This window comes from Sorex fumeus, unplaced genomic scaffold, assembly GCF_029834395.1.
Source record: "Sorex fumeus unplaced genomic scaffold, SorFum_2.1 ptg000072l, whole genome shotgun sequence".
Lineage (NCBI taxonomy): Eukaryota > Metazoa > Chordata > Mammalia > Eulipotyphla > Soricidae > Sorex > Sorex fumeus.
Genome location: NW_026606129.1, coordinates 11,290,108 through 11,302,302, shown reverse-complemented (window position 1 = coordinate 11,302,302; position 12,195 = coordinate 11,290,108). Strand labels below are relative to the sequence as shown.

At 61.0% G+C, this 12,195-nt stretch overlaps 1 protein-coding gene across 3 annotated transcripts in view; it reads right to left on the bottom strand.

The window, feature by feature from the left end:
- Positions 1-12,195, bottom strand: part of GRIP2 (glutamate receptor interacting protein 2) — a 71,322-nt gene that overhangs the window by 20,148 nt on the left and 38,979 nt on the right. For all 3 annotated transcript variants that reach the window (XM_056129581.1, XM_056129583.1, XM_056129582.1), the window contains exons 2-3: positions 569-649; positions 341-476 (exon numbers count right to left, since the gene is read on the bottom strand). In XM_056129581.1, the coding sequence (XP_055985556.1) occupies positions 341-476; positions 569-649 (217 nt within the window). The remainder of the gene's footprint in view (positions 1-340; positions 477-568; positions 650-12,195) is intronic.

Sequence of the window (12,195 nt, the reverse complement as noted above, 5' to 3'; positions counted from 1 at the left end):
CCTGTTATTTCTCCAGCCCAGGCTGGGGTGGGTCGTTTTCCAGGTGGGGACAAGAAGGGATGTTCCAGGTGTTGTCCTCGCTCACCTGTGTGTCTGATGCCCCCAGACCCTCCCTCCCCCAGCCCTGCCTACTGCCCTTCCACCTGCTCTCCTAAAGCCACGACTCCCCCCGCCCCCGCACCAGCCCAGGCAGTGATGGTGATGGGGGCTCCCGGGTGGGGTGGGCAGGGAGAGGAAGAGAGTGTGCAGGGAACCAGGAGTCAGCCTGAGAGGCCTGAGAACTGCCCCCGCCCGAACCCTCTTGGGGACAGACAAGTGCTGCTGGCCGGGCCCATCTCACCTGGCTGCGAGGCCCCCAGGCCTCAGGTTGGAGACCCTGGGCTTGCCATCCTTGTCCGTGCCCCCCGAGATAGTCAGGCCCAGCGTACTGCCCTCTTTCTTGATGAGTTCCACCACGGTGACCCCGCGGAACTCCTCTGTGACAGAGAGAAGCAGGGTGTCACTGTGGGCGCGACGCCCAGACAGGCCGCGGGGTCCCAGCGCCCCCGACAGGGCCGAGAGGGGTCACCTGGGATGCTCTGTCGGCGGCATGCGAGCGTCCCCTCCGCCCCGATGGCGTCTTTGCCTCCTCTGGCATAGGGCTCGTCGTCTGCGGGGTGACAGGAGAAAAACACGAGTCGACGAGTCCGTTTCCCTGGGGACGGGTCCGTTCCCGCCACCAGCTACACCGAGCATGCGGGGCTGAGTCTCAGAACCTCGCTCCCTGGGGGACCCCCTGGCTTTAGGTGGGGCTCACCACGTCCACCACTCCGCAGCCCTGATTAGAGTGGCAGGAGGGGGTTCGGCTACCCAGAAAAGGGGCACCAGAGCCGGGCCGATGTCTCCCGCTTACAGGGATCTGACTGGTGTGATTTGGATTCGAACCTGGGTCTGCTGCTCTCGCCGGGCGGTGCTTGCATGCCGGCTGTGACAGGGGGCTCTCCCCGTGCTGAGCTGACCACGGGCAAGCCTAGCCCCCATGGACCACCCTCAAGTCCTGATGACCCAGAGTCTCAAACAGCCACAGAGAAATAAGTCCATGATTCTGTTATTCCTTACATTATTGATTTGTTTTGTTTTGTTTTTTTGGGGGGTCACATTCAGCAGTGCTCAGGGCTTACTCCTGCCTCAGTGCTCAGGGATCACTCAGGGTAGAACCCAAGGGACCCTATGATGAGGATCAAGCTTGGTCGGCTGCATGCAAGGCAAGTGCCCTCCCTGCTGTCTATTGCTCCAGACAGATTTTTTTATTTTTTTTTAATCGTATGGCCGGGAAGTCATTCAAGGGCAATTTTGCAGATGTGATTGTCTTGAGTGGGATTTCTCATCACCAGGAAGCTTGAGAACCCTGCTCCTTCAACATCTACTTCTAATCATTTTGCCTCCTTGTCATATTAGCTCTATTTATTTTTATCTATGCCAAAATATTTTATCACCAACTCTGGAGATATGAAATTCTTCCACTAAATATTTTTAGTATGCCTTTCGAGAAAAGGGTGAGGGGGCATATCTCTGACGTGCCAAAAAAGTACGTCACACAATTAAAATAGCTCCTTATTTCTTAATCTGTTGGCCATATTTCGGATGAGGGTTTCTTCCAGCCCCTTCGGCTCTGGCTTTGGAAAGTTCCTTCTTTGGCTGATCTCTGAACCTGTTGCTCTTGTTCACTGACCCTTATGATGTCTCTAATCATTCTAAATCCTTGCAGTTCACCGAGGGCTTATTTTTAATTGTCTTAATCTCTGGGGAGGCCTTGTGATGTCTCTCTGTCCACTCGGGGGTGGTTTCCCACATGGCCGATAATTGCCGAGTGTCTGTTCATCTTTGGCCAGGCTTTAACTATGGGGCCTGGACTCCGCCTGGTACACCAGGGTCCATCCTGACCTCTCAAATCTGCATTTTAGTTCTGATCAGTTATCTGCAATTTCCTTGGGATTTTTTTTTTCACCGCCTGTGTCGTTTTTCCTATGTGTATGCTGTCATCATGGCAGGAGTCACACCCACCAACTGGCCCCCTGGCGCCATGTAATCCCATCAACGGCCAAGACCCAGAGACTATAAAACTCAGATCCTGGAAGAGAACAGCGCAGTCTCCTGCCCCCCCCCCCCCCACTTGGCTGTCCTCGCCGGGGCCCCTTGGAGGGGAGCGGGTTGAGTTTCCCTCCCCACCCCGACCAGGGCTCCGGCAGCCGAAGACCCCCGGAACCAGCCACCACCATGCTGTGATCACTCTCTGCACGCATGAAGGTACCAGCAGAGGAACAAAGGCATGCGGGTCCCAGGGCTGAGATCTCCAATCCTGCTTGGGTCGGGGCTGAGCATCCTCCACCCAGATCCTCCAAATTCCAGCAGGCAGGGGTCAGACCCACCAACTGGTCCCCTGGTGCCGTGTAATCCCATCAACGGCCAAGACCCAGAGTCTATAAAACCCAGCTTCCGGAAGCGCGGCCGCAAATCTCATTCTTACTTTGGGCAACCTAGCAGGTTACCAAATGTTACCTGCCCACACGGCAGAGTCTGGCAAACTCCCCGTGGTGTACCCAATATGCCAAATACCAGTAACAATGATGGGTCTCATTCTCCTAACCCTGAAAGAGCCTTGAATATGGTACTTTAAAAAAAAAATCTCAGGGCTAGGATGAAGGAGACGTTACTGGGGCCTGCTCAAGGCAATCGACGAACAAAAGGATGGTGGTGATCCTGATCGTGTCATCAAGGCCGGTTTTGCTTCCTAACCGTTGTATTTTTTTATTCTTCCACCTGCCTTGAGGTACCGACCAGACCTCTTCGTGGAGTTGCGGGGCGGTGGTTCCGCAGCACCATCCTTCCCTGTTCTCCAGCCTCCATCCACTGAGGGTTCATCTGAGCATCTTACAGGAGCCTGAAGCAGGACAGCTTCAGAGGAGCTGCTCTGGGATGATGCCAGGGACCCCTGCCCGCACAGTCCTTGTGTGTTCTAACTGACCCTCTGGAAGGGAAAGGGGAGGGGGAGGATGAGGGAGTGCACAGCCAGACCAGCACACACCCCACAGTAGGTCTCCTTCTAGCTCTTTCCCTTCCCCAAATATCCGCTGCCAACACACCAAACAAATATGGAAACCGGTTCAGAGCCAGAGGCAGACGTCAGACCCTTTGCCTAGACCCTGGGCCCGCACTGCAAGGCATACTAAAAATATTTAGGGTGCTCTCTGTACTTCCTGGGGGTGGGGGGACCCCTCCGGGAGAGACCCCACTCAGCTCTGCTTCCTACCCCGCCTCCCCGGGAGCCTGCCTACACCACCTCTGCTCCTGGCCCTCCCGGGGCCTGCAGCTGGGCTGGGTCAGAGGCGCAGAGCCTGACTCAGGGAAGCCCCAAGGACCCGCGCAGAACCCGCTCTCCCTCCCTGTCCTCTCTGCAGAGGGTGGGGGATCAACTGGGGCTCATCAGGGGAGGAGACACCTCCCTTCCCTGAACCGGACCCCCCAGGCTCTGCGGGCCCAGCAGAACAGGGTTCGGTCCATTGCAGGCCTTGCGGGTGACCCCGCGTGCGGGCGGCCGCTCTCCCGTACTTCTCCGAGTGGAGGCGCAGCCCTGCGCGCCAACCGCTAGGTGCCAGTAGCACCGCACCCCGAAACACTACGGCCGAGAAAGCAGCGACGGTCACTGAGTATCACGGCTCACGTCAGACAACCCCGGGAGGGGCGGGGGATGTGCGGGTGGGATTAGCTGGGGGCGGGGACTCAGGCTAGGTGGGGTGGGGCCCGGGCTGGGGGGGCAGGGCGAAGCATAGATGGCATGGGGTCTGCCAGGGTCGAGGTGGGGGGGTGGAACTCAGACGGAGTGGGCGGGGCTCCGGGATGTCTGGGCGGGGCTTCAGGCTGGGTGGGCGGGGCTCGTCCTGGGTCGGTGGGGCTCAGACCGGTGGGCGGAGTTCTAGCTAGTTGAGCAAGGCTCAGGTTTGTGGGCGGGGCTAGCGCTGGTGGGCGAAAGTCGGATCGGGTGGGCGGGGCTAGGTCTGGTGTGGGCGGGGCTCGGGGGGTTTCAGCTGCGTGGGCGGGGCTCGGGTTAGGTGGGCGGGGTTCAGGTTGGGTGGGCGGTGCCTGGGCTGCGTGGGCGGGGCTCAGGCTGGGTGGGCGGGTTCGGGCTGAGTTGGGTTGGGGGAATGAAGGCGAGGCTCAGGCTGGACCTAGGATGGGGCGCGGGAGGGGCTGGACGTGGGCGGGGTTGGCTCAGGCTTTGGCAGGGCTGCAGCTTAGCCCCTCGAAGGAAGTGGGATGCTCCTCCCTGGAGGCACCATCTGGGTCCCCAGTCCCTCCCCCACCCTGTGATACGGCTACCGCGCTTGCCGGAGCAGCGTGGTAGGTGACACATTCAACATCACTGCAGACAGGAGTCATTTCCAGGACTCCAGGGGAGGACTCCCAGCAGCTCTGCTCAAGCCCTGCTGCTGGGCCCCTTGCTCACATCAGCCTGCAGACCCCCGCACGGCTCCGTTCCGGGCAATGAATGCCTCTCCAGCGCTCCCTAAGTCGCACTTCATTTGGATTCAACAAGACGTTTCTGAGCTAATAAAATTTAAAAGACTGGATTCTAGCAACTGTGTCACTGAACGAGTTCAGGAGGGCGACTCGGGTTAATCGGTCCTATCTGGGCGCCTCAGCTGGCAGGAAACACCCTCCTGGGACAGGCCTGGGAGGGCCAGCTGAGCAGCTCTGTCTGGGCAGGGAGAGGCTGATTCTTCCAAAGAGAAAGCAGAGATGGTCAGATCCAGCCCACTGGGGTTTTGTTTCTCCGTTGGAGGGAGTTGTGTGGGGGCCACTCCTGCCGGTGCACAGGGGCTACTTCTGGCTCTGGGGTCACTATTTCAGGGGTCACGCCTGTGATCGGTGCTCAGGGCACCCTGTGCGGTGCCTCAAGGCTAGTGCCTCCACCTCTGACTCTCTCCGCAGCCCAAGAATGGAGTGCTTTCAGCTCTGGCATCAAAGAAACAAACAAAAAGGCTCAGAAACCTAAACTGAGGAATACTGGCTCCCTGGAAGCTGGGTTCAGAAGTCAGGATGCAAAAAGGTTACTAGACCCACTTGTGTATGTGCACCGTGTGTGTGTGTGTGTGTGTGTGTGTGTCTGTATGTGTGTGACTTTAGCAGTGGACCAGAAGAGGAAGCCCCCTCCCCATACCTGGGGAGCCTCCACCCCGACCCCACCAGCAGTAATGAAACCAAAAGATGGTCTGACGAGAACCTGCTGTCAGCCCAAACGCTGAGCAGAAGCCCCAGGCTTGATTCCCAGGCTCTGAGGTCTGATAAGGCTTCAAAGGAGACCAAGTCAAATGCCAGCCCAGGTGGGGAAGACCAGACCCCGTAAGAACAGGGGCTCAGTCAGTACTTCACAGGAACAGAAGACTCTCCAGCCAGAGACCACCCACTGTCCTGAGCCCTTTCCTCTGGACCACGCTGGGTCAGCACAGGGAGCCAGAGGCCTGGACACCCCCAGAAAGGACCTCTGCGGTCAGCTTTGCAAGGCAAACTGGACGGGCGTGCTCCGTTTCCGGCCCACACGCATCCCAGCCCGGACATGCAGTTCCTTCTCCTCCACGGGGCTCTCTCTCCTCTCCCGAGAAGCCAGCGTTCTCTCTTGAGCACGTTTCTCTCTCTCCCTCCCTTTATTTGGGGGCCCGGTGTCCTGAGTGGTTGTCAGGAGGCGCCAGAGGCTGGGTCAGCGCCAGCATCTCCAGGGCCACCCCCAGTGGTACTAGGGGCACACTGTGATGTCGAAGATGGAATCAGGGTCGCTGACATGCACAGCCACGAGGGAACCCGGTTAGGGGCTGGGAATCGAACCCGGGGCCAAGCCAGAGCCTTAACCTCTCTCCCCACCGCCTCTTACTAAACCACCCGCTTCACTCTCTGCCTTTCCAGGTCCCTTCCTGCAGGGAGAGGCGGCAGGCTGGACACTGGGCGCAGGGCAGGATGGAGACGTCCCTTTCCCTGGGAAGTGAACGAACTCCCTTCGACCTCAGACGATGCGCCGGACACCCCAGGTGGCAGCGCCTGTTTCCACGCCAGCCAGGCCGACCGCAGGGACCGCAGGGGTCTCAGGCCGCAGGGCTCATGCAAGTCCCAGTCCTGGTCTCCCCGCTACCCCAGGCAGGTCTTGGGGGGTCAGGGTCAGGTCTTGAGAGGGCAGCAGCTCCTGCCCTCTCCCTCTCTCTCCTCTCTCCCCCGCCCCCGTTTGCCACTACTGCTCCACTGCTGTTCCCACGCTCCCCCCGCCTCATTTTCTCCCTCGATTTCCCTCCTCTCCTCACTGCCCTCATACTAATGTCAACTCCTGGGGTGCCGCTGGGGCTGTGTGGACACGCGGGGGCCGAGGTGGGTGACTCTGCCTCCTCCGAGCTGCCTCCACCCCAGGTTTTTACCCCCTTTCCCCTTATTTCCTGGCTTTCTGCTCAGGCCAGCCCAGTAGGCCTGATGCGAGGAGACGCCTGAGGTCCATCAGCCGTGGACAGTTCGTGAGTGAGATGCTCTGAGGGGGGGTGGGGGGGAGCTCTCGTCTCATTGGTGAATGCCTGCTTTGGGGTTTTGGGGTGTTTTTGCACACCCAGAAGTGCTCAGAGCTTACTCCTCCCTCCGCTCTCAGGGCTCACTCCAGGAAGTGCTCAGGGGACAGAATGGGGTGCTGGGAGCCTGGTTGGCCAGCTCTGAGCCCAGCGATAGGACAGCCTTCGCCACTGTCCTATGTCTCTGCCCCCTGCATTGGCAGATGTCTGGACGCCCTGCCTCAGTTGCCATTAAGTCTCTGGAGAGGTGAGAGATCTGGGAGGACCCCCCCCCCCACACACACACATACCCACACACACACACCGCCCAAGTCACGTTCAGAATCACAGAATGGCCACAGGTTTGCCTCATCAAAGAGGACACAGACCCCCGCCCCCTTTCATGGGCCCACTGGGAGGGGGACAAACAGGCAGCGCTGAAGCCAAGAACCCAGGCAGCGCCCTCAGGGCCATCAGGCTGGCTGACTGGAGCTCAGTTTCCCCATCTGCGAAATGGGGCCGTGCTTCCTCCCGCGGCCAGCTGCCACCAGCTCAGGCTTGAGCGTTTGAGGGAATGATCTTATTTATAGAAGCCCCCCTAGGGGCTCAGACCCCAGCCCTCCTCCGGCAGAGAACATGCCTGCTCTCTTTCCTTTTTGTTCTGGGACCCGGTAATTATATGCTAGAGATGAAGGCTTTTCAAAAACAGCTTTCCCACCAATTTTCAGCTGGAAACGTGCATAAAAAAACAGAGATATTTTTAGCCCCTTGTGTGTGCGTCTGTGCGCGTGTGTATGTGTGCGTGTGTGTGTGTGTGTGTGCGTGTGTGTGTGTGTGTGTGCGTGTGTGCGTGTGTGTGCGTGCGCGCGCGCATTTTTCCTGTCTCCTTCCAGCCTTGGCAATTATGCGCTTTGGCTTTCAGTCAATCCGTTTTCTCTAAGAATTCAGTTCAGAGAGAAACTCGTTTCTGCCACAGACCAGGCCAGCCCAGAATGGGCGTCTGGGTGGGTCGGGGGCAGAAGGACACTTTGTGCATGTTTCTGGGGTGCGCCCAGGGATTGCACACAAGGACCAGGGCGGGCGAGAGGGGCTTTTATTTTTCTGTTTCATTTCACTCCAAATCGTGGCCAATTTGCCTTCATTATCCGCATCTTGCTGAGGCCCCGGGGAGCTGCTGAATTCCCACAAAGGGGAGAGGAAGTCAGAGCTGGCCGGGCAGCCGTGCCAGGGTCCCGCCTCAGCACGGGAGGGGCGGGGGCGCCGGGCACAGCCGGGGACTTGGCCCTGACCGAGGGCCGTGCTGTGGGCCACAGGGAGAGGACAGTGGCTTTGGGGGGTGGCGGACGGCACAGGAGGAAAATCAACACTCAGAGTCTCCTCTCAGGGGCATGGGAAGGGAAAACAGCCACGCCCCCCGCACCCAGGTGGGGTGAAGGGGGTGCCCACCCGGGCGACGCTCCCGGGGGGCCAGCTGTCCCCTGCTTTTGCTGCTTCAGCGGCACCAGGAGGGACTGGTCCTGCCTTGGGGGCAGTGAGGGAAGGTGAAATATGACACTTGCAGGCCTGGATCTAAGAAGCTCAGAGTTCCATGACGCTCCTTTATCCTGGTGATAGAGTGCGTGGAGGGCGCCGTAACCGTCCCCGAGACAGACGGGAACTGTGCAGGTCACACGCAGGGACACGTGGGTCCCTCCTGCCCTGGGAAGTTCTGGGGGGCTCGGCTGGGGGGGGGGCGCCTGAAGCAGGGCTGACAGCGGATGGAGCCGCGGGAGGGCAGACCCTAGCTGCACCCGCCCGAGGCTTGTGTCTAAGAGGGATGAGCAGAAACTCAGCACTGGGTTTGGAAAGCAGCTGCCCGGGGCTGGAGCATTAACGTGAGGGTTGGCACGCGGGACACCCGGATTTGATCCCCAGCACTGCGTGGTCCTTCGAGCCCTGAGCTGAGAGGAGTCAACCAAAGAGACATGTGGTGCTCAGGTTGCAGGGGTGACTCAGGAAGGGGACAGCAACGGGCCAGAGGGAGGGCTGGAATGGGACCTTCCCGGGACCCCTCTCCTCACCCCTCAGCTCCGTCCGACAGATGGGGACCAGGGGCCCCGGGTGAGGGGACCCCGGGAGGGCAGGGCTGGGCTTCAGGAACCAGGACTCAAGGCCGCTCGACTGGGCACAACAGGCTGCCAGGAGCCCCCCAACCCCGTCACTGGCTGGCCCCCAAGCCACACCTGCCCACTGCCCACCAGCTGGAACCAGGGCACAGGCTCGGGAGGCCTCGGCCTTCTGCCTCCCGGGGCAGCTCCCCCAGCTCACTCAGGCCGTTACCTCCAAACCGAGGGCCGCCAGGACCACGCTCCCCGGCCCCTGCAATGGTGGCCACTGGGCGCAGCAGAGACTGGGGACATTGGGAGAGGGCAGTGGACACTGGTAAAGGGACTGGTGCTGGAACACTGTATGCCTGAAACTCAGTCACAAATACCTTTGTAACTTTGCAGTTCACTAAATTTTGTGATTCAATCAAGATTAAAAAAATTAAAAAGAGCGTCAGTTCATGGCTTTTTAAGTCAAAGTCCCACTGCCACTGATAATCTTTCGACCTCCCCACCTCACCTCCTAACATTTTCCCCTTTGCCAGTTCTGTTCCGGTGTGCTGGAGTCCTTACTGTTTCACCCCTTCTCTTCCCCCCACATCTACCCCAGGGCCTTTGCACTGGCAGCTCCTTCCATCCAAATGCCCCAGTCATCCATAAACTTGCTCCTTCACCTTCTTGAGGAGCGTATAGAAATGTCTCTTTCTCTGGGGTATCTCCCCCAGTTGGCCCATCCCTACATCTGTACCCCGACATCTCAGCCACCTCACGGCCTTCTTGCTTTGCTCTGCTCCCCAGCTCTCTACCTGGTCAACAGTTGTCCCCACCGATCTCATTCACACACTGCCCCTGCCCCCAGGAGGTCAGCCCCCGGGCTGGGCTTCCGTCCATCTGTCCACTGCTGCCTCCGGCATGAGAGGTAAGCACATAAGACATTACCAGCACGGATTTCCCTTACAGATCGGGAGGATGCGGTGGAAGAGGTGACCAGGCCGTGCCAGGCCACAGGTTCGGGCGCAGGCGGTGAGGGTACCGGCCGCCTCCCTGGGATCTGGGCCTCCCCTGTGGCCCCAGGCAGGGGAGCAGGTGGTTGCCCCCCCCCCCACCCCGAGGGTTCTGGCGAGGCAGCTCAGAGCAGCCCAGCAGGCCAGGCCACAGCGGGGAGGCCACAGTGGGCCGCCCTCCACACCCTCTGCCCAGCTTCCTCGGGCCCTGGCTGGCACCCGGGCAGGCTGAGGCCCCGCAGGCTGGGGGACAAAGATCACTTTGTGACCGAGAGTCAGAGGAGTGAATGCTGGGGTGTGTGCGGGGCGGGGCCGGGTGGGGGGCTTCCTGCCCAAACTCCACACCCCAGCCCTGCTCACGTCCCTTCTTCTGGGGAGCTTGCACCGTACTCCCAGGGGCGAGACTGGCCCTCGCTGCTATAAGGGCCTGAGAAAGGACCCCACCAGCAGGATCTCCGGGGCAGAGCAAGACCCCAGCCCCAAGTCACAAGGAGCCACATGTGGTGGCCACCTGTTGAACACCTGCCCCCCCCTCCCCCCGCAGTGTCACATGACCAGGCCTGGCCAATCAGAATCTCAGGATGCGTCACAGGGGTGGGCGCACAGAATGGTCCCGAACAGTCACGAGGACCCTCTGTCCTTCAGGAGGACCAAGCTGGCCGACCTTAAGCCTTCAGGTGCTGACAGGGGCCAGAGAGGAAGCAGCAGAGAGTGTAGCCCCTACCCCAGGCCAAGTCCCCCTGCCACATCCGGTCCCCTGGGCACTGCCAGGACTCACTCCCGAACTCAGAGCCAGGAGTAGCCCCTGAGCACTGCTGGGCGGCCCCCCAAAGTGCCAGGACCCCTGAGTGGGAGGGCACCAGCCTGGCATGCATGGGGCTCTCGGTTCCGTCCTGGAGCCCAGCACCCCCAGCCCACGGGGTGATACACAGGGCGTGCGAGAAAGGAGAGAGTCTGCCGGGACACCAGGCTCGTCTCAAGAGAAGTGCCAGAGTGATGATAAGGGACTGAGTCCCAGAGGTGCTCAGTGGCGCCTGGATCCCTCTGTACCTGAAGCTGCATCTCTGACCTGTGCTGAAAAGACCCTCGGCGCTGACCTGACCAGACGGCACCTGCGATGGAGAGGCAACGGGGTGGGCACTGGAGCAGTCAGGGGACAAGACAGTCTTATGAGGGTCACGGCAGCATACGGGGTTACAGGGCGGGATCACAAGACTCCACCCTCCCAGAGCAACAGGAACTGAGGGTGGGGCAGGGGTGGCAGCCAGAGGGCGGAGGTCAAGGGGCTAGGCCTGAGCTTCGGTGGACGGTGGATGCTGCAGGCCCGTGACAGGGGAGGGAGGTGGCCCCTGGCAGTACCCAGGAAAGGTCTGTGGGCCCCCACTGAGGGTGGCTTTGACCACGGCAGGACAAGGTGACCCCCCTCACCTGGCCCTTAGGCCCAGAGGTGCAGCTTGGGCAGATGACACCTCCTAACCCACAGCTGATGGGCGCGGGGTGTGGGGAGCGTTGGGCTATGTGGGGGGCAAAGCCCCACTCTGCCATGTCAGCTCGCCTCGCCTTGGAACAAGTCATTTAACACCTCCGCGCCTCGGTTTCCCCAAAAACCAGGATCCCTGGTCCCCAGGTCGTGAGGCTCAAGTGAGCATGCAGCATGGTCTGCTGGCGCCTGGATGGGGCAGGACTCGGTGGTGGCAGCCAGAGCGGGATTCTCTGGCCGACTCTGAGATTATCCAGGGGGGCCGGGAGTGGCCCCACTTCTGCCCCCTTGCTAGGGGCGGGGCGGCGGGAGCCTGCGCTCCCTGGGTGCCGGTCGGGCTCTGGTGTCCCTGTCCCTGTCAGCGGCGGGGCCTCGGGAGAGTGGCCGCCCCCACCCCCACGCTTCCTGCACTTCCTGCTGTTGTGGGGAGGGACCCCGAAGTGCAGGAGGGTACCCCTCACTGCCCCAGGGGCACCAGGGAAGGAGATGCAACCTGGTCCCCTCTGGACAGGGCAGCCAGCAGCTGGAGAGCCAGACCGACAGACTGACAGACCGACAGACAGACCGACAGACAGACAGAGCAGCCACCCTGCCCCAGCCCTCTCGGGGAGCTCAGCACGGCCATGGTGGCCTGTGACACTCCAGCCCAGTCAGGTCCCAGTGGGCTGGGACTTGGGACGCGAATCTGCACTGTGTCACGTCCCGCCTGCCTCGGGGCCAGCGCCCGCCCCCTCCACGCCGCCTGCCCAGGGTGGTCTCACACACCTGCAGGCAGCCCCTCACACATGCCCCCCGCCACGTGTCCCCCTGGCACGCTCCGAGCATCGGTGGAGGGCGGGGAGTGGGGCTGTCAGCCCTGCCCAGCCCGTCTCTCGGCCCCCCCGCCCACTCACCTGCCTGTCCAGGGGTCTCCCGGCTGAGCCCACACAACATGCTGCTATTGTCTGCGCTGCCCTGGGCCACCTCCCCGGGGAGCCACGCTGCTGCCTGCCGCTGCTCGGCTTGGGAGGGGCGCTCAGGGCTCCCACTGGCTGGGCTCCGGGTCCACCCACCGCACCACAGCGGGCGGC